General features: G+C 43.8%; 1 protein-coding gene across 1 annotated transcript in view; it reads right to left on the bottom strand.

Annotated features, from left to right (window-relative positions):
• Positions 1-4,831: 4,831 nt before the first annotated feature.
• The window catches only part of LOC134019246 (TOX high mobility group box family member 2-like), a 64,729-nt gene continuing 48,321 nt past the window's right edge, over positions 4,832-21,239 (bottom strand). The window contains 5 exon segments of the mRNA XM_062459939.1: positions 4,832-6,790; positions 6,942-7,081; positions 7,188-7,589; positions 9,775-9,855; positions 13,983-14,213. Coding sequence (XP_062315923.1) covers positions 6,748-6,790; positions 6,942-7,081; positions 7,188-7,589; positions 9,775-9,855; positions 13,983-14,213 — 897 coding nt within the window. The 3' untranslated portion in view covers positions 4,832-6,747.

Below are 21,239 nucleotides of genomic sequence, written 5' to 3'. Positions count from 1 at the left end.
ATTGTATTTTGCTCAAGTAAGCTTCTTGGAAATATCCCATCAGAGCCACCTTTTATTCTTCCGAATGTAGTTATGAATTTTAAAGTAGACTCGTATTACTGGAGGAGAGTGGGTTGTGATCTGAATTCTGAGTAATGCCGAGATTGGAGTTTCTTGTTCCATGGGCTCCATGAAAAAGGAGAATATTACTGTGAACAGGGTCTGGTAAAAAGAGAAGGAGAAAAGAAAAAGGGTGTGCAAGGGATGTGTGTGTGTGTGTGTGTGTGTGGGGGGGGGTAAACAAGATGGCCTAGGAAAAGTGACCGTGTTTGATAACACCAACTTCAGATGGACATTCCGGGGGGTTTTCAGCAGTACACACACCATTTTCGTTTTTGGTATTCATGAGCATATGTTCCTGTGTAAAGTCCTCTGTCAATAAATATGCACAGTCTTAATTGTCCCGTCATAATTAGACAACTGTTCTGGAGGTTTTGGCTCCAGTCTGCGAAGCTCGTCCTTTTGTTTTAGCTTTGGCACCTCTGATGATTTCCATGACAATTGAGTACGCTAGAGAGAAGGTGAGAAACGCTGTTGGAAAAAAGCCTCATCAAAATCAGAATGGCTTATTAATAGAACCCCGTCCAGGAACACAGATGGCGGCTGCCAAAAACAAACAGAAATCACAGAAATGAAAAACCTAATTCAATTAGGAGGGAAGGATTCCTGGACGCACGTCGAGCCGTTATTATCGAGCCGTTTCGATTCATTTGATAATACAATAAATTACAACAACAAAAAAATAGGATCTGGGTTGACAAACAGTGAACGAGGTGTGCAAGTTGGGGAGAGAGGAGCCGGGGTTGTAGCAGTTGTCAGTTTCATAGTCAACAACAGATTATATCAGAATGCCTGATGGGAAAATATCCCAGCCGAAATGTAGATTTCTGCTCAATCAACAGAACCAGGTCCAGCCAGGCCACACAGGCCGGAAGGTGTGACTTAACTGAACCACAGGGAAAACCACAGGGGTTGAAAATCTGTTGTTAGGTCACATTGACTTCATGACGGGATTTAAGTGGAGAACAAGGATACGAAGGAACACATCTAAAAGAATACGTGCTCTGGTACTGTTGCAGACTAACACTGTAACACCTTCCAGCGAGGTGTCTGTCATCTACCACGGCTCTCGTGTGTTGCCCCGAGGGCTTCGCTATTCATTGCAAGCATGTTATTACTCAGGATTCGCCTTGACTGGCTTGTGGGATCTTGGTAATTCATGGTTGGATCTCAATCCACACTCTCTTTCTCCTTTTGAAATCGCAACACGGGCTCACTTTGTTGCTTTGATACTAGAGACACTTAACCCTTGTGTGGTGTTGGGTTGGGGGGATTATCTTTCAGTGTTTACAAAAATAAATATGGTCCAATTAATTTTTGATTCAAACAAATGTTTTTTTCAACCTAAGACTCGTTGGCCTTGGCTCATTTTCTGTGAAGAACATGTAAAAGAACACTTTTTTGGGTGTGCGGACTGTGCAACCCCTACACATACATTACATATGTGGTGTTTCAGGGGGAACACAAAGGGGGAAAAAAAAGTTAAAGTTAAACATAAAGGTTTGATGTGTGCCTTCCCTCTGTCTTCTCATCCCCTAGTCGTGCTCTTTCAAGACAGCACCAAGACTGTCTCTTGCTTTCGTTACCCTTTTTACCCTTTGTTGTTTGTGAAACTACAAAATGGCTTGCAGGAACCTGCGTAATGTTCTCAGAATGCACTGTTTTAAACCATTATTTTGATCAACTGTAAAAAAAACAAAAAAAAACAAACAATTTTTACACTTGCCTAATTGGTGCAAATTGGTGGTCAGATTCTAGAAATGGTCAGGGCTGCATGTTTTAAAACGCCTGAGTAACAAAAGTGGACACCACACAAGGGTTAAAACAAGGAGAAGTATATGAAGAGTAAAACTAGCCTACAAGCTAACACACTAAAGTCTGCAGCTCCTCTACAGAATGCATCTCTGCACAACACATAGTATCGCTGCTTATCACTTTAAATGGATCAAATGCTTGGCTTCATTGGCCTGTACCAAAGCCTCATTCACAGGCACAACCTAATGAGTCAAATACACAATTCAGATTGAACAACAAGGTTGATATTGCTCACACGCAACATGGCTGCGAAATGCCCTAGGAGGTCTGAAAGGAGAATTAGTGCACCTGTTACCAACCAGCTATATGTAATTGGAGGCCATCAAGAGCTGTTGTGGTGAAAACGAGAAGTCCCCTCAGCATTTGGGTGAGCTTTCTTTCACAGAAACACCAAGTGATGAGAAAATAGTTACATCTGTGGTTCTCTCTCTGAGTCACTCGACTGAGCACACAGTGCGCTAATAGTACCAAAGCACAGGATAAGAAAGGGCGGTTTCTCAACAGGGATGTGGGCTCCTAAACACAAAGACAAGTGTTTTTGAAACCAGACAGAGCTTTGTGTTACTCTAAGTCCTTCTTCTGACACCTTTTACTTAATATTCTTAACCGCCCTTCCCATAAAGAATGAAAGTGCTAAATCAGCTTTTTAATGTTATCATCCTCCATGCAGCTCCTTCAAAGATAATCTCGTAGCTCACTGTGAGATCTGCAGTTCTAGTGAACACATTTACACACTATGCTCTTGTTACATATATTATAATTACAAATGAAACAGCCTGACACGGTTTTGGAAGGCTGGTCTTCTTGGAGCAAGTGGGCAGACCACGGATTGTATGTAAATGTATTCAATACTGTCTTACAAGAAGGACTCAAAACGACAGTGTGTAGCAGAGTTTTACAAGAACAATAGTCTCTGGTAATTAGCCAGGGTGATATTTAGAGCCATATTTCTTGATGACCAGTCAAGAGACTGGAGAGAGAGACTAAGTCTTACTTTTAGTTTTCATTATTGTTTTGAGAGGGTTTCAGGGTTCAAACATGGCAGCTACACTATTCTCTGTGTGAGTCCTGTATGGGTTTGTAAATTAGTACAGGTGTTAGGTGTTATACCACAAAGGCTCAAAATGCAGAAATAGCTGCAATTCTAGCTTAATGACTATATTGTAAAGCATGGAAGTCCTTTCGTAGTTTTTGTCAGCGAGTAAAAACGCAACCAAAAAAGAGAGAAAATGTTTCTTGGTAGAACCGCCCACGGCTTCCTGCTCGCTCTCCACCACAGAACTGAAGTTGCAACTGACACTGGCTGTGTGCTGCTCGACTAGCCTATTGGGGGCTTAGGTGTTAGGTGCTATACCCCAACTTTGACCTTCTTCCAGGCTTCTTCCTCTCACACTCGTCACCCCTGCGGTCGGCTGAGCGAAAGATGCTGACATGGAAACCAGAGCCACAACAGAGGAGGAAAAAGAGAATCATGAAGAGAATCATTTTTATCAACCAAAAAGACTGAGGGTTTAGGCTTGCGCGTGTTGAACCATCAGTGGTGGAAAGTTTCCGTTTCCAACAGACTCTTGCTTCGAAGCCACCAGAGGAACAAGCAGGACGGTCACGGTGTCCCCCTAGAATGTCCCCCTCCTCTTCTGTCAATCTTTACAGTCCTTCATGGTGCATAGACATTTATGGTAAAAAACAATGGTGTCACAAACAAGGAAGGAATTCTGTATGATCTTACACACTGGCGTCAGACTGGAAGAACCTGAGACTCCTGTCCCTGATACAGGGACAGGAACCATGTCTGCAATGACCCTCTAGGTGTCTTCTGGTGCAGCTTTTTCTGATGTTTGGTAGTGGTGCTTTAAAAAAAATGGAAACCAGAAGCAAACAGCAATCGACTCCTCTCAGTGTCGTCCAGGATCATAAATTGTATGTTTCATTCTGCGCTCCCCTCATGCCTTTGACTTTGAGACAGGGACAGAATTAAAGGAGCTGACAGAATTGTCAAATCGAGGCGAGGCGGCCCCCAGTATTTACTGTAAGGTTTACTATGGAGCAGAAAATGACTGTCAGGATGACCATGGAGAGCAGTCAGCACCAAGGTTGAGAGACAGTGCCGGATGGAGGGGGGGGGGGGGGCAGGAGGGGGGATAATGTCAGTTTCCACAAAGCTCTGATAGGCTATTGTTACTGCACACATACAACTGTCTGTTGGCAAGCAAACACGCGCGTGCACGCACGCACGCACACCCTCCGACACATCCGCACACTCTGACACACATGTACACACCCACACACACCCACGGTGAAAAGGGGCCCGTGTGGCTGCACCCAAAACCGCCATTATCTGCTGTTTCATTAAGAATGTATGAATGTGGTTTTCATATAATGTGTGTCATATCACGAAGTGGCAGTTCACGTTTTCCAATTGTTCAATAATGATGTATTTGCCAATTCAATACTGGGAGAGGAGCCGGCAGACGTAAATGAATAAAACATCAAGTGGAGCGTCAGCGTGACAGTTCCTCTCTATCTGGAAGACTTGTGTGCAATTGGGGTAAAATCAGTGTTTGGATGGATGCCTGGGTTTGGGTACGCCGTGCCCATTTCTCTCAGTTCTCTTTATCTCACAGACGCCCCCATGATGCACCACTTTCGAAAGCAAAGCCAACACGTCCCTGCATCTGCTCTTGTTTGCAAAGATAGTTTACTGACAATATCCATGTTGGCCACTGTTTATGGCCACAGCTAATTAACAGTTGTGTCAATCCTGAGCTAAATATAAGTATGGGAAGCATATGTACAGTTTAGAACACGTGGGATTAATATTCTGTGAGATATGTGATGGTATGACTGCCTTTTATGTTCCCAGGCCTTCAACGGCACTGACATGGATCCTGAACACAAAGATGGACACGAAAACTCCTTCACTTTTAACCTTTTTTATTACGTAGATTTGAAATCAAAGAAGCATTGTGACACAAAAGGATGCTGACGACAAGAAAAGAAAGAGCTAGCATCCAAAATGTAAAAAATAAAGCAATAATCATCATCATTATTATCAAACCAAATGAAAAACAGTCAAATGAAAATGCACCTCCATGGTAAGAAGCAAAGTGATCTCATTTCTTTCATAAATAAGGAAACCTGTCACGTTGATGGGCAACTTGCAATTTTTTTTTAATAATAATAATAATAAATTGATAACAATTTAAAATATTTATCAGTACTGGCTTTACAAATAAAATAACTACAATTGGCAGGTTTATACACAACTTAAATGTTATATTTCCATTACAACTAAAATGAAAGTATGCTACAGTGAAAAAAATAACATACTGTATCTGTATGTCTTTGTCATCAAATGCATTAATATTCATCACAAAACTTAAAAATGAGATCAACACAATAGAACACCTAAGAACCTACTAGAAACCTAGAAACTCACTGTCACTGTATGTGGATGTGCTGTTCCCATTTGCACAGAGTGTCACCGTCTGCATGTCCAGCAGGTAAATATTGACAATTATGGCCAGATGGAAAATAAAAAAAAGACTAGAAAAGTTTAAAGATAATAAAGATAGCCAACCCAGTCTTAGATGTTATAGTCAGGGATTTTGAGAAAACGTCTTTCACCTGTGAGTGTGATTGTATCTCTCTACCTTTTCTCTTTCTCTCACTCTCTCTCATTTTTGTCCTCTATCTTCTTGTTCCTTCCATTTAATGATCTGCAGGACACATACTCTGTATTCGGTTTTAGATTGAACTTTATTGGAAAAAAACACACCAGTGAGCACAGATATAATGCGAGATCGAGTGTGTGAAATACTTTTTCTGAGATCCAGCTGCACCGGCTGTTAAAATTCACGAGGAACACAATCTTGCTATCTCTCTCTTTCTCTCTCTCTCTCTCTCTCTCACACACACACACACACACACACACACACACACACACAAACACACACACTATCCTGTCTTCTCACTCACACCAATGCAAACATACAGAACACCAATGCAGATACACGCACACACTCGCAAGATATACTTTTAAAAAGAAACCAATGACTAACAGGTAATATTAAAGAAAGAAACAAATCTATCTGGACTTCCAATTCCCAATTGTATCCCATAAAAGTGATATTTACAATCACACTTCGACAGCTTGGTACATCGTAACAGGTCTTTAATATTACAAAAGATTAGAATTGATTTCCCTTTCCCACCCCGTGGACTCTTATGAAGTCAGAAACCCCGCAAAGCTACAGTAACACCCAGGGCTGTGCTGGTCCTACCGCAAGACTGGCTCCCTATAGCAGACGACCGCTTATTGGCAAAAGAAAAAGCAGTGTAGCAAGCAGGAAAATAAATAAAACGGCAACAAACAAACAAAAAGAAAGAAAGAAAAAGAATGAAAGGAAAATGAGGAAGAAGAGGAGTTTTTTTTGTGTGTCGTTGCTCTTCTTTGTGTAATTAAAGCTGAGGGTGGGTCCTGACAGGATTTCCATGGTGGTTACCCTGCTACAACAGGTTCAATGGGGAGGGGGACCTGTCCTTCATCAGTAAGTGCTTGGCAATAACAAGAAAAAGATGATCGCTAGTAGTCGTCGTGTCAGAGCTTGCACAAATCCTTCTACAAAAAAACTGAAACGGAAATGTTACATAAACACATAAAGGTGTTGGTGGGTCTTAGGGGAATGGAGTGTGTGTGTGGGTGTCTGTTTGTGTGCATGTCTGTGTGTGCATATGCGTGCGTGTGCCAGTGTGAGCGCGTGTGCAGCGTGTCGGGATGGAGGGGCTGAATCCCAGGCGTGGTCTCTGGTTAACATCCTGTGGTCTTCAGCTTCAGGTGAGGTAGAGTGGCTTGTCCCTGCCTATCATGCTGCCACTGAAACACACAACACACGCTCGCGTTACACGACCAGCATTTCTTCTTTTCAACTTGAAAACTCGACTGCTTTGGATTCAGCTGACCTCTGTCGTCCTCGGGCTGCCAGTGTATGTTTCATGAGGGGCCCCAGGCGGTGCAGCCTACTCACCTGCAGTGGTTGCCACCACACTCCCGGTTGCAGTATTCACTGTCCCAGTCATGGCTCTGGCCCCCCCCAGGGGCTGGTGCTCCAGGGGACTGGGACCCCCCCACACTCTTCTGATATTCTGACTGGAGGTGGGAGAAGCTCTGTAGGAGTGGGTGGAGAGTGAGACGAATATCACACCGTTTTTATTATGTTTCCTACTAGGTTGTTTTTTTCCCCACCCAACATCTCTGTTGGAGTCACACTAACCTGCTGGCCAGGAGGTGGGGAGTGGAGGGCGGCCTGGAGTCCCATCTGGTGGGAGATGATTGACTGGGACTGAACCTGCTGCATGCGGATAGGCTGGTTGAGGAGGGAGCTCTGGTGCAGGGAGAGCTGCTGGTGCAGTGGCGGGCTGATCTGGAAGGAGGAGGGGGGAGAGGCACTAATGCTGGGCAGCATCTGGGATTGGCTGAGGGTTCGCGACAGGGCGTGGCGGGGGGCGTGGCCCGCGTAGCTCTGCAGGTCGGACAGGGGGAAGGCCCCGGGCGGCAGGTAGGGCGAGGAGGGCTGGGGGGGAGGTGGCACGCTGTACAGGGACGTGTTGGCTGGCATCATGTGAGGGGAGGGCTGGCTCGTCTGGGCACCTTTCGTCTCCACCGGGTCGTAGGTCTGGGGGGGAGGAGAGGATGTGGGGCGAGGGAGGATAGGAGGGGAGAGGATGATGGGAGAGGGGATGGGGGGGATTGGAGAAGGAAGGATGAGAGGAGGGAGGATGGGTGGATAGGAGGATGGGAGGATGAGAGGTTGGGAGGAGAGCAAAGGGGCAGAACAGATGCATAGTGGTTGTTATATCACCTCACATACATAACTGACCCTAGGACAGACCTTAGGATAATACACACAGTTCGTACTTTGCCCCTCGCCATATGAGACAGTGTTCTATACAAAACAATATAAATAGTTAATGATCAGGGTTGCATGTATTCTGCAGCCGACCTTTCGTCTCACAAGACACATTTAAATCCACAATGTCAATACCAACTGCATCACTGTGCTATTTAGCCTGGAGCAGGGCAGAAGACGTTTTTTCTCTCTCTTTACATTACATTTTATTTCTTTAGCAGACGCTTTATCCAAAGCGACAGAAAGTGCAGCAGAAAATCAAGGACCATAGTGCATACTTCTAACAGTATTTCAGTGGTCAGAATCAAGGAGTGGTCTGTTTTCAACACTGTACACAGTCTCCATCTATATAAGTATATATATATGTACACACTGTATGTATTAATACACTGGTGCTGTATGAAATATGACTGGGCTCTCATTGGATGTCACGGTTGTTGATGTGATGTATTGCTGTCTGGGCTTTGGTAATGGCTTACATATATTGGACATGGCCAGAGAAATAATCAATGGAAAGATGTATGGATGAATAAAGCTGGGAGAGAGATACATTTGCAGGGTCAAATTAATTATGAAATGGTGAGGAATGGGGTGTGTGTGTGGAAGGGAAGAGAGGGGGGCGATTCTCCTTACCCAATACAGTACATATGTCAATATGATCGAAGGGATTGTACTGTATTTTTTATCAGGAAGTAATGTCTATAGCTGAAATGTTTATTTTCTATACTTCAATATATCCTTTGGTGGGTTGAAGTCAATTTAGACGTTTGGAGGTAACAGATCGTGTTCAACTAGTGTTTACACCATTTACTGCCCCAATCAGTCTCCATTTGGGTTTGGGTTTTTTGTCAACTCAAATGGTTTGGCATGAGTCACAAAACCACCATTGCAACAGGTGCACAGTGAACATGTGACTTGTCAAAAACAGACCTCAGTATACTCCCAATTACCTCCAGATCCTCCCCCCTTGATTCAAGCCAGCTTTGGAAAGGCTCCCTCTTCAGTAATTAAAATAATTTAAATAGAGCCATTTTGTTCATGACAGACAGTCCTGTTCTGATTGGTTGGTTTCAACGAGCACAGTATATGCAGTTATTTCTGTCGGTTTCTTTTTTTAATGGCTGCCAATCTACAGGAACATCCCATCAAGACTCGCAATGAGAGATTTGACAGAAATATTTAATTACACACATACAAGTAATGAGAATGCTCTTTAGTTGAAAACCTGCCCGGGGAAAGATGCTGATGAATAAACTATTCATGTCTTAATCAAGGTGCTTGTTTTCAGCTTGTAAGCCTGGGAGGAAGTGCACTACGGCGGGGAAAGGGGCGGGGCTTAGCAACAATGGCGTGAATAAAAAGCCGTGTGGCACTAGGGAAGGCAGATGTAGAGACGCAGGGTTGATCTCATGGGCTGCTGTATGTGCGAAGCCTGTTTGGGAGTGCTTATTGGGATTCATTTGAATTTGCAAATGTACTTTGAGATGACTGATTTGATCTTTTCTGCAACATATCCTGCATCCAAGGATTGTACAAATGTGAGTGTGTTTATGTGTGTGTGTGTATGTGTGTGTGCCTCTGTGTGTGTTTATGAGAGAGCATGTGTGCCAGCTCTGGTCACATCTAGCTCCTCACCTACAAAGCACACCAGAAACAGAGGATAAGCCTTGAAAATACAGATTTACAAACATGCGCGCACACACACACACACACACACTAACACACAAACAAACACATACCTTTTATACCTTCCCCGGGGGTAGCAAAGGGTGTGTTCGGAGCCTAATTCCTACTGTTCTCCTCTGAGCACACACACACTCACACACACCCACTTCTCTCCTGGGGCTGTGGCCCCTCCCCCGGGAAGAGAGAGAGGAATTCTCCATCTCATTTATCATCCTTTATATCGCCACTGACCCATGTATATCAAAGACATGACCCCCGCCGTTACCTTGGAAACCAGACTGGCTCTGTAGGCGGCCAGAGCTTTCAGGTACTCCTTCTTAGCAGCCTCTGTTTTCCTCTTGTAGGCCTACAGAAGCACACACACACAACACAGAACATCAGAGGACCATTACAAAGTGCTGCTGTAGCCGACAAAGGCCTCCAGTTTTTGGTGAAATGCACTGTGGAAAAGGACAGTGATAATTACAGGGTGACCTATGCATCGGAACTGAAAAGAATAATGAAGATATCGACGTCGATATCAACGTGAGGAGAGGGAAAACCGAAACAAGAAAAGCATTTAAAGCTCCGGGTTTCCCAGAGAGCGACAGTAAACCCACGGAGCACGAGAGGCAATAAAGGTAGCAGGACGCTGAAAAAATGTTTTAGCGCTCTGCATTTCTTGGCCTCAGTTAAGGCTGAGGCCAAGACCCTGAATCGGAGCTCGACTCGAGTCCCATCTACAGTTAGAAGGAAGAAATTCACCAGATCCAACATTAGCATGAGCAAAAGGATATCGGCGCGAGCCTCAAACGATGCATTCAGAAAGGGAGATGAAGCTAACGGGAGGCTGCGTGTGGGTCACATGGGCGGCTGCACCGGGGCCACCATTTTACATTTAGTTTACAATTGATTCACTTAGCGGACGCTTTTTTTATCCAAAGCAACATGCGAACCGTGCGTATAGAAAGTACATCAATCATTTGCTTTTTTTTATTATGATGGAAAGTAAGTGGCAAGTCCATCCTTTTAAAGTATGAGAAAGACCTCAGTACTCGGTGTCTCTGGGGAGTTCTGCACAACAGTCTGCTTCATGAGCACAAAGGATAATTACGGCTGTGCTCTTCGCTCTACGGACAGGTTGTTTCTATGAAAGAGATGGGCTACAATTACCATTAGGCATTCATGCATTCCAAAGGCACACAGGCAGGCACATAACACACAGACTAGCAGGCAGACACACACAGGCATTTGCGTGTGTACACACCCCCACACACACACACCCACACACATGCACATGGAGGGGTCAGGAATGGAATGGATGGAAACCGTTGTCAACACAACTGATGCTTATCCTCGGAGCTCATTATATATTTGCATTATTCAATTATTTTTCCGTGAACAATATCCATGGAATGATGGAGCGCCACTGAGAACGGAGAGGAACTGGCAGGAGGAGGAGAGGGAGTTGTTCCACTGCAGGCTACATATGCTCTAACTGTTTTGTTTCAATCAACATAAGGAACACATCAATCTTTCAAACAAAATCACAAAGGGGGTGAATGGACAACGGTGAAACGTTGCTGTTAAGAAGTTGTGACCCCTTAAATATTGATAGAGCCGCCGCCGCCTCTTTAATGAACCCCAAAGTACTCCCAGCAGCTTTAATTTCAAATTAATTTAACACGGCTAATGATTCGCGCAACGATGGACACTTTTAAATAAATTACCATGCCTAAGGATTTCTAATTATTCCAAAGTGAGTGGATTCATTAGCAATTGAAGCCGTCAGAGGCTGCAGGTCGGGATGAATTAAAAATAACAAAGCTGCTGGGGAGCATATGCCGCGGTCGTAATCCTGACACAGGGTGTCCTGCCTGAATTAGCCTGTAATTGTACCTTAATGAAATGTTCTTGTTTGATAACCAGTTAATTACAAGAGACAATAACTCCAAACCCTGCTGACATGGAGAGGGCAATTATGCCCTCCGACAGAGAGAGGAGAGGAGAAGAGAGGTGAGGAGAGACGTTGGGGGGGGGGGGGGGGGTAGGAGGGGAGGGGAGGGGAAGAGAAAAGGACAGGAGAGGAGAGAAGACGAGACGAGACGAGAGGATTAGAGAAGAGGCAGGTGCTGAGTATTGACAAGATCACCTGACTGATTTAGAAAGGTTGGGTGAAGGAGATGGGAGAGAGGAGGGGGGTTATAGAGGGATGGAGGATAAACAGGTGCAGACAGAAGGATAAAGAGAGAGAGTGTAGAGAATGAACATGAGAGAAGAGTAACAGATTATGCACACAGTGTGTGTGTGTGTGTGTGTGAGCGTGAGTGAGAGAGAGAGAGAGAGAGAGAGAGAGAGAGAGAGAGAGAGAGAGAGAGAGAGAGAGAGAGAGAGAGAGAGAGAGAGAGAGAGAGAGAGAGAGAGAGAGAGAGAGGATGTGTGAATGAGTGAACAACAAAACTGAAGGGTTTGAAAGCGTGTTGCTTGTCAGACCTTACACCAAACCTAACTACAACACAACAGACTCAATTCAATCAGGCTGGGCTATCACCTTAACTCCCTTCCCTGCAACTATCCTTCCTTTGTAGCTATAAAACTGGGAATTGATCTTAATCGGAACAACAAAAAGAAGCAACTGTTCTTTTGTATTTTGGGGGCGGCTTCATCACATCGTCACCTTGAGGAATAACAAAGACGAGCTGAACCACTGATCTAACACAAAACAAAACCCCTGGGAATTATATACAGTATGAGTTCCAAAACAACCACACACACGCACAAACAAAAATGAAAAGGAACATAAGATACTTCAAAAACATGCCTCCAACACGCTCAAGGACAACACAGCAAGAGTAAAGTGCCAAGTTTCAGAACAACAAAGAATGAGCATAAAACACTGATGAACCCAACGCTTTAAAGTTATGAGAATTCAGATCCATGATTGCGCTACCATCTTTTTCCTATGAATCCAACTCTTGTTTTCTTGAGTCTGGTAATTGAAAACAGAGGTTTTCCACAGTTATAACAGCTATCTGTAGGGACAGACTGTGTTTACATTTGGGTTCTCTTGGCTCCGGTGGGTCTAGAACGTTCAAATCCACCTCGCCAGTACTGTGGAAGTGACAGCCCGCGTCCACAGCACGTGGCTCTCATCGGCTCGAGAGGAGAGATAAAGATCTGGAGCACTCTAAATATATGTCTCAAGTACGAAGCATAGACACAGCAGATACATGGCTCTCCGTTTCAAATGGAGAACATTTACTGCTATTGACTGCCCCATCAGGTGTAGTGGTTTTGATACACTGTTGAGAATTGGATTGTTGATGTTATTCACAGGAAGCCCCACCCATGGTTTAGATAAATAGCGTTATCTTCAAAGTGCTACATTCATGGATTCTCATGTTAAGAGAATGTAGCTGAGCTACAATAACAGTTATTTATGGATCTAGCGCACTATTACTAAACAGTAATTTACATAAGCACAGAAAACAGGTAGTGACACACTAAGACTCCTTGTTGTTCTGAGAAGTAATTACGGCGTTACCTCACAGGTACAAAGCAGCTTAGTGTAGTTTTATCCCGATTTGTTTTGCAATGACATCTTAACCTAGCATAAATAATGTGTTTGCGGGGTAAAGTATTTGATTAAACGAGCGAACGCACAGCCAAATCAAGCAGAATTAGCTGGGAAACATCGTATCAAATTATCCTTTTAATGAAAAAATTGTCTTTTGACCGTCACTTTTCACAGATAACACTGTGAAGGACAATGACTCTTCATTATTACTAGGAGGTGTAGTAAAAGTGTAGCTCCTGCAAGAGCACAAGCAGTTGAATATAAAAAAGGTGAGGAATACAGGAAGTGAGGGGTTAAGAACCACAAACAATAACATTTCAGGAGCAGATGTCCTTGAGGCGAATCCAAGGACGAGGCAATTGCTAATCTTATATTCCCAGCATGATCAAATCACCAGGCAACAGATATAAATAAAAGGACAGGAAATGAGGAATTCGCATTCAAGGGTGTCAGCAGCGAAATGAAGATTCATGGTGGAGAGCCTTGGCGAAGGCGGAAAAAATTAACTGCAAATAAAAGGCCAGCAGCCGGCCTCTAAAGTCTAGCGTTAAAGTAGGTCTGGGAAAACACACACTCGTGGAGATCCAGATGGCTGACTTGAGGAGATCGAGCTCCACTTTCTCATGGAGACAGGTGGATTTATCTGACAGCCAATAGGGCCTGCCTGACTGGATACTGACTGTCTGCATCGACCGTCATCAGATGGTCTAATTCTCCATTTATTTGAACTACCCATTTGTTACCTTACTGGACTGGATGCTTGTCTGTCTAGGTGCAGCCACTATAAAGGAAACGTTCGGAAATGTTTACCTTCCCTAACCTGATTGGAAGGACATCAGTTTAATGAAATGTTGAGTATGAATGTCTACAATGCCTGTGTGTGTGTGTGTGTCTTTACAAGACATGTGATCCCCTACCTGTTTCTGTTCCTCCCCCAGTCCATCCCACATGGACGCCACGATCTTGGACACGTCTCCGAAGGTGGCGTTGGGGTTCTGGCCCTTAATGGCCGCCTGCGTGTCTCTGAAGAACAGGGCGTAGGCCGACACAGGCTTCTGGGGCTCGTTGGGGTCCTTCTTCTTCTTCTTCTTCTGTGGTTTGGGTTTGGGCTTCATCATCTCCGAGGAGGGACGCTTCTCGCCCGTAATCTGGAAGACCATCAGAACACACACAAAAACAGAGCACCTTATCACTACTGCGGTGCGACAAGCCGCACCGCATCAGAGTATCAGAGACTGAGGTTTAGCGAGCGCGTCCTTTAGCGGCTGTCGTTCGACTCGAGCGAAACTAGCAAGGAAAATGTACATGTATGTCCAATGCTCTGCACTCTACCAAAGCAGCAGAGCTAGAGATTAGCTTTCATCCATGTGTACTGTATACTTTCATCCATGTGTACTGTATACTTTCGTGTTCCTGCCTAAACTAGACATCCTTTGTCACCGCAACAACATCACATCCATACTTTTAGCTGGCCTTCCAGAAGACACCGATGTTATGATTAGTTATTGGCAGATATGTTAGTAATCGTCATTGATTCGCAGTGATGCCACACAGCGACAGCATTTTCATAATCACATTTGTTTTGTACTATTGTGTACTAAGTCCGATGCAATCTCTGAACAAAGGAGGCAAATGGAATTGCACAGAGGTAGGATAGATGGGAACCGTTTTTTACTCATACATGGACATTCAGAGCACAGCAGGGAGGTTTTAGGTGGATGAAATGTTGTTTTTATGAAAATATTCTGTTCTTGCCATATCACTGCGAGCTAGGGTACAGATGCTGATAAATATGCAATGAAAGAAATAGCAAATTCAATTATACATTCTTGTTGCTGCTTTTCAGTCCCAAAGGTATGCCAAACACATCCCGGGGGAGTACAGATTGGTGGACATTTTCTATATGCTTTGTTGTATGATTTACATAAATTAAGCTAATGGAGCTAAACAAGACATAGTACATTCATATGTTTTATGGTATATTAAAGAGTAATGTCTAAAGAAGAAACAAGACAATAGTACAATGCCCTCAGGTGTTCCTATTCTCTCCTTTGTGCTCACTTTCTCAGAAAAGAAACATATGTATGGATGCTGGAGCAGTCATAAAGCTCCAATGTTTCTGTTCTGCTACAGACGGATCTGTTAGGGTCATTTTAAACTTTGTATAAAATAATATATTAACTAGAATTATATCATGATTCTGTCGCTCTTGTCAATGGAACTCTATGACAAAAAATCTTAAGGCATCGTACAACAATCTACCCATCTACTGTAAACACATAAACCAGTAGTAGCAAGGGGGGGGGATTGCATGTCTGGCAATGCTTGAGAACAAAAATACTGTTGTTTTTTGCCCGGTTGGTCACTAAGCAATAAGCAATAAGCAAGTTAGTAATGTAATGATAGAGATAAGACAAAGTAACAGAAGGTGTAGCGCTATGGTACTGGATTCACTTCCAACAAGAAGTCAGACAGTCCAAAAGACAAGCTGGCAAATACTGGAGTCACATGTTAACAGAGCTATGCCCTGCAGCCACCTTGCAGCCCTCCAAAACCACCACATCCCTGACTGTCCCTCAACAGCAGCAAGTTAGTCAAATCAAAGAAGCATTTCCACGCATCAGTACCTTAAAGTGAGAATCAGTTTCCTCTTCCTGATTGGAGCTGGAGGGGGAGGGTGTGGCTGATTTACTTCCCGGAGGTGAGGGGGAACCATGGGTAAGGGCGCTCCGGCCGACCTGAGAGTTCAATTGGGACAGTGCGCTCATGGGGTGGGGCAGTATCCTAGGTGACCTGCTAATCAGTGGGTTGTGACGGGCTGGGTGATAGTGAGAGCCCTCTGCGTGGTGAGACAGCTCCTGGATCTGGGGTGAGAGAAGAACACCAGCTTTACGATCTGATCAAATGTTTACATCCCCAATCTGAATGACAATAAACAGACCTGTACCAGCAAGGGGAAGACGTGGAGAGAGAGAGAGAGAGAGAGAGAGAGAGAGAGAGAGAGAGAGAGAGAGAGAGAGAGAGAGAGAGAGAGAGAGAGAGAAAGAGAGAGAGAGAGAGAGAGAGAGCTTCTCAAGTCTCACTGGTCCAACTCCTCTACTGGTCGGAAGCAAACTTGTGCTGAATTAAGCCCCCCACTCTCTCCTTAGGACTGAAACACACACCATGGCTGACTCGGTTAAATCACGCCTTTGTGGCCGATTGTATCAGATGGCGCTTTGAGGCTAAATGTAGGTGCTAAACATGAAGTGCAGTCCTGGTGTGCAAATGCCCCTGAACAACATATCATTCATTATAAAAAGACAAATCAAACACTGCATCTGTCCCTTTATCTTTTTGATTTGTTATTCTCAAACAACGGCAAATATCTCTGATGCCCCTTAAACGGATAATCTATGCCTGTGAATTTCCTCAACTAATAAAAGCTCCAAATATATTTCTACTGCAGGGCACTGTTTGGATACTTTGTACTGTATTGGACAAAGTGGGGGCAAGATGCTAAAGTAAGATTAGCTAAGATTATAGACAAGCATTCTCAAAATAATTATATTAATATACAGTAGCTTCTCTAATTTTGATAATTTCCTTAATCATTCAAAACAAGTTGACATACTTTAAGTTCGGTCCATTGTTAGAAAGCCACCACAAATGGAGGGAACACATTTTAGAATGATTAAATAGACAGTCCTGGTTGAAGTTAGGCTTTTAGCAGTCTTCGAGATGTTTCGTAATGACTACATCAAAAGCATTTATTCAAAATGTGTCAGGACATAAAAGAACTAAAGCAGAATGTTAATGCATGTATGAATGGGAATGTTTTGCAATTTACAGATCAGAAAGTGATGAGCTAGCATTTATTGGCCACGTTAAACATTCATGAGTTAAATAATACATTACACATTAGTGCCCTGCTAAAAAGATCAAATTGCACCAGGCCTAGCATATGAGGTCTTGATAAACACAAGTAGAGGCTTTAAGATGAAGGCTTGGCTCTCCAATCTAATTAGCCCCAGTAGGTTGGTGAAATAAAATGCTATGTAACGTTGTAGAGACTGCGGGCTTCTTTAAAAACCCGGAATATTTACAGGACATTAGATTTTGTGTTTGCCTGAGCAGCCGCTAACAAAAGACAGCCCTGGACAAAGGTGTTTTCTTCTGCATCTGAAATAACCATGTTGTAACCTCCTCCAACCTAAACATAACCCCCAGCCTCCCATCATAATTCTAGACACCATCACTCCGCTTCTCAAACAGAGTGAAATAGCTTCAGCGTAAGAAAGGAGAGAGAGAAAAAAAATCCATTAATTTTCCATTTTCTGTGGAGCTGCTCTTTAGGGTCCTCACAAACCAAGAAGCATTGAAAAACCAATTAATCAAACATGAATGGCCTATCATAGCTACAGCAGACCTATTTCCATAGCAACAGCCTCTGGGCAAAATTGTCACCCTTTAATCTGGGCACAGTGTGTTTCATATAAACAAGGAGAGAGACAGTGACAAGCCCAGCATGACTAGGACAGCTAGGTAGAGTAGCTCTTGGTCTGGATTGAATGGGTGTCATATTGGTTTCATCTCTTAGTGTAAGTAGACAGGCAAAGACCACCACTACTTTTCCTACAATGTCCTGTTTTGTTCATGGTATTTGCTGTAAATGTTGCATAGATATATTGTTTCATCGTTCTTATCTGCTACATTTTATTAGCATCCAATGTAATGTTTTATTGTTGCTTGTAGTTCCAAATGCAAACATGGGTAAACAGATAACACTAAACACCAAGCTATAGACCATAACTTGGATGAAACCCATATTCTGTATTAGTAAGTGAAATAACACATGCATTAAACTTTATTTTCTTAATTAAATTCCTACATAAAATGAATTACAATTCTAGTCATAAAAAGATATACATGCCAAATTTCACTCAATATTAGATTGCTGATCTTTCATTAGTAAACACTGTTCTGTTGAAGAGAGCCACACTTCAACAGAGTCAATTAACAATTATTCCAATGTGTTGGAAAGTTTCTCAGAGCATTCAGCAAGCCCTTCCATCTGTGACAGAGCCAGAAGTTATCAGGTAGTACCATCAGTCTGAGCTAAATAAAGCCGTTGGCTGACTGCTGTACAAACATTATGAGAGAATCTGACAAAGGTTGCTGGTTGCCATAGGTACTGTATGCTAATTCCAAATGGTATCATTCGTGGGCAAGGGGGGAGTGCAGTCTGGGTAATAGGCTGTATTTGGCTATTACTGTCTGTCTGAATCTGAACACACAGTGTGTTCCTCCACTCTGATGCGGCCAGTGATGCAACAAGCGGTGATGTAATGAATTATTTCATAACGAGACACTTTTACAGATCACCATTGTCACTTCTGAAAATGTATTTATGGTTTTGGGAGGTAAAAGTACAGTCATAAACAGACATGAGTGCACATGCAGCCACACAGCCACACAGGGGACTAAATGTGATATTGCATATTGGAAGAAGTACACATGCGGATGTGATGTACCATAAGGAAACGGTATTCAACCCTTACGGCCGCCCTGTTTGTATTCACACCTTGGACATCATAGTCAAATGGGAGTCAAATAACAAAGGATTTCCAATTATGTGCGCCACATTGTGAGCGAGATGGAATATCAGAGGGCTATTGTTCCTCTGGTACTGCTGACCTTACCTTTGAAACGCTTTCACGGCTGCTCCGATTGCCTTCACCATTTGATTTGGCTAAGGGGATTTGACCACTGGAGGTAGTGCAACAGAGATGGGGAAACTGAGAAAAATCTCTACAGAGAAAAAGGTGCTGCACAACAGGGGGCAAAGACATCTAACCTTGCTTTGTCCTTAGATTGATTCCACCAGATTGGTAACCCCCCCCCCCAGCCTCTTACCACTCAAATTAGAAGTCAGGGTTATTCAAGATCTCCCGGCACTGGCTGTCTACTAGACAAGTGTTCAACTAGCAGTAGGACATTCCACCTTGCATAGCTTATGTTGTTTACTGCAGGCGTTCTGGCAGCACAAGATAAGGGTTGTTTTGACTAAAGGCAGACAACTCTGCATAGCTGTTTTGAATGAACAGAGCCAGTTGTTCAGAGACTCTGAACAACTGGGTACAGGAAGTCCCGCCCCTCCACCCTTCTCCCATCCGTTCAGTTTGTTCTGAATGCAAGGAGGAGACTGCTGCTGAGAGCGTCCTGGGCCCTCCAATCCGCCTCACTGCTCGACTGGAGGCGTCTTGTTAAGAGTGATAGCTCACTCGCACAGGTCCACAGTTGCTATTGTAAAATCACTCAGCATTTAATTGAAACAAATGACTATAATAATAGAACATTATCCCTGCAGGCGCCCAACCATGACAGCTTTAATTAGAGCAGCGTTCTAGACCGATCCTTCAAGAGCTGGCGGAACAGCGCCGAGCCCACCAGCACCCGATGGTAAACATGCCTGAGGTAGAGCCAGACAGCCAGACAGCCAGCCAGCCAGACAGACAGACAGACAGATAGCCAGACAGATGGCCAGACAGACAGCCAGACAGACAGACAGACAAACAGTCAAGGCAGGGAAGCATGAGCCTCCAGCTTCCCCCTCAGGGTAAAGCACTAACAGCTCTCTTCCCTAAAGCTCTTTTCTAACCCCCCCCCCCTCCCCTTTCCCTCTTCTTTCTCTGCTTTCATCCATCTCTTCCCCTCATCAGGCTTACATATACCCGGGAGGGTCATTTATACAAGGCGAGGAGTACTAATAAGTGAGTGGATTTATAAATCATACGCTACTTAAGTCGCAAAGCAAAGGAAAAACGTAGCTTGTGTAGGCTGATGCTATCAGAGGGAAGTAATGGTACAGTATGATGCCTGACTAGGACGCAGGAGAAAGACTGGTGATAATTGGTAGTATGGATGGCATTACTATACATTTTAATAAGGAAAATGTTACCTTAGTTCTCCTAGGCCATTTATGCCTTATGAATAATTTCTGGAGAAAAAACACATTTTCAGCATTCTTAATCCATTCTCGACATGTCGACAAAAAACTATTGAAAACAAAGGACTATATATTGTCGACTGTTTTTAATTGTGCACGAGTGATTTATTTAGAAGGAAAATGAGATATGCAAGCGAGATCAGAGAGTAATTGACGGAAGCTAATGCTGTTAGAATGAAGATTCCAGAAAAAATACAGTTCAGAAAAGACAGTAAAAATCCATCCTAAGATACCAGTTTGCTCTCACAGTAAACATGTCAAGAGACAGTCATGGCCAATACGTCTGGTAATTCTAAAACCATCTTGGGTGGAATTATAAACATAATTTCGGATTAGTAGACTTAATGATTTGGTGACATACAGTAGCATCAAAAGGCGAAAATGTTGTTCTTTAACTGAAGGTCTACAACACATTTACAGAAAGTCGTTAATGTGGAAAAGGATTGTGCCATGATGGGCAAAGCACATGATGGACTGGTGACTGGTAGATTGTTGGATTCTCTTCAAAATGGAGACAGGGCAGCACGGTCTGGATTTGAAGATGGAAATGTGGTAGTGTCCCCCTCGGCATTGTCCTCCATGTTCCTCATTACTGGTAATGTCATAGCCCCTTCTCCCCCTTCTCTTTTCTCCCTCTCTCTCTTACTCTCTCCTCTCCCTTCTTGGTCCTCCCTCCCTCCCTCTCTCTCCCTTCCTCTCTCTCTCTCTCTCTCTCTCTCTCTCTCTCTCTCTCTCTCTCTCTCTCTCTCTCTCTCTCTCTCCCTCTCCCTCTCCCCCTCTCTCCCTCTCCCTCTCTCTCACTCCTCTTCTCTGTGTTAAAGCAGAGCATCACAGGAGTGTGTCTGAGCTCACCTCACAAAGACGATGAGAGCCTGGGCGTCTCGTCTGACGTGACATCCAGGAAGGCTGTGAGGAGAGGCAGGGACACACACTTCTGACAGCACGAGACACCGTTCCCACTAATGAAAGAGGTGACTGCAGCGTCAAACACACACACACACACGCAAGCACACACACACACACACACAAACTCACAAGAAGCGCACACACACATGAACACACACACATACACTCCGCATATTTCACACGTAAAGGGGGGTCATGCCAACAATTATGTTAACCAGGAGGTGATTTGCCAGTGTGTTAACTCCTCCTTCACATGTTCTTGACAAGAGCCAGCTCCACC

Source organism: Osmerus eperlanus, chromosome 1 (genome assembly GCF_963692335.1).
Source record: "Osmerus eperlanus chromosome 1, fOsmEpe2.1, whole genome shotgun sequence".
Classification (NCBI taxonomy): domain Eukaryota; kingdom Metazoa; phylum Chordata; class Actinopteri; order Osmeriformes; family Osmeridae; genus Osmerus; species Osmerus eperlanus.
The sequence above is the reverse complement of the archived record's forward strand: the minus strand, read 5'-3'. Positions and strand labels throughout refer to the sequence as shown.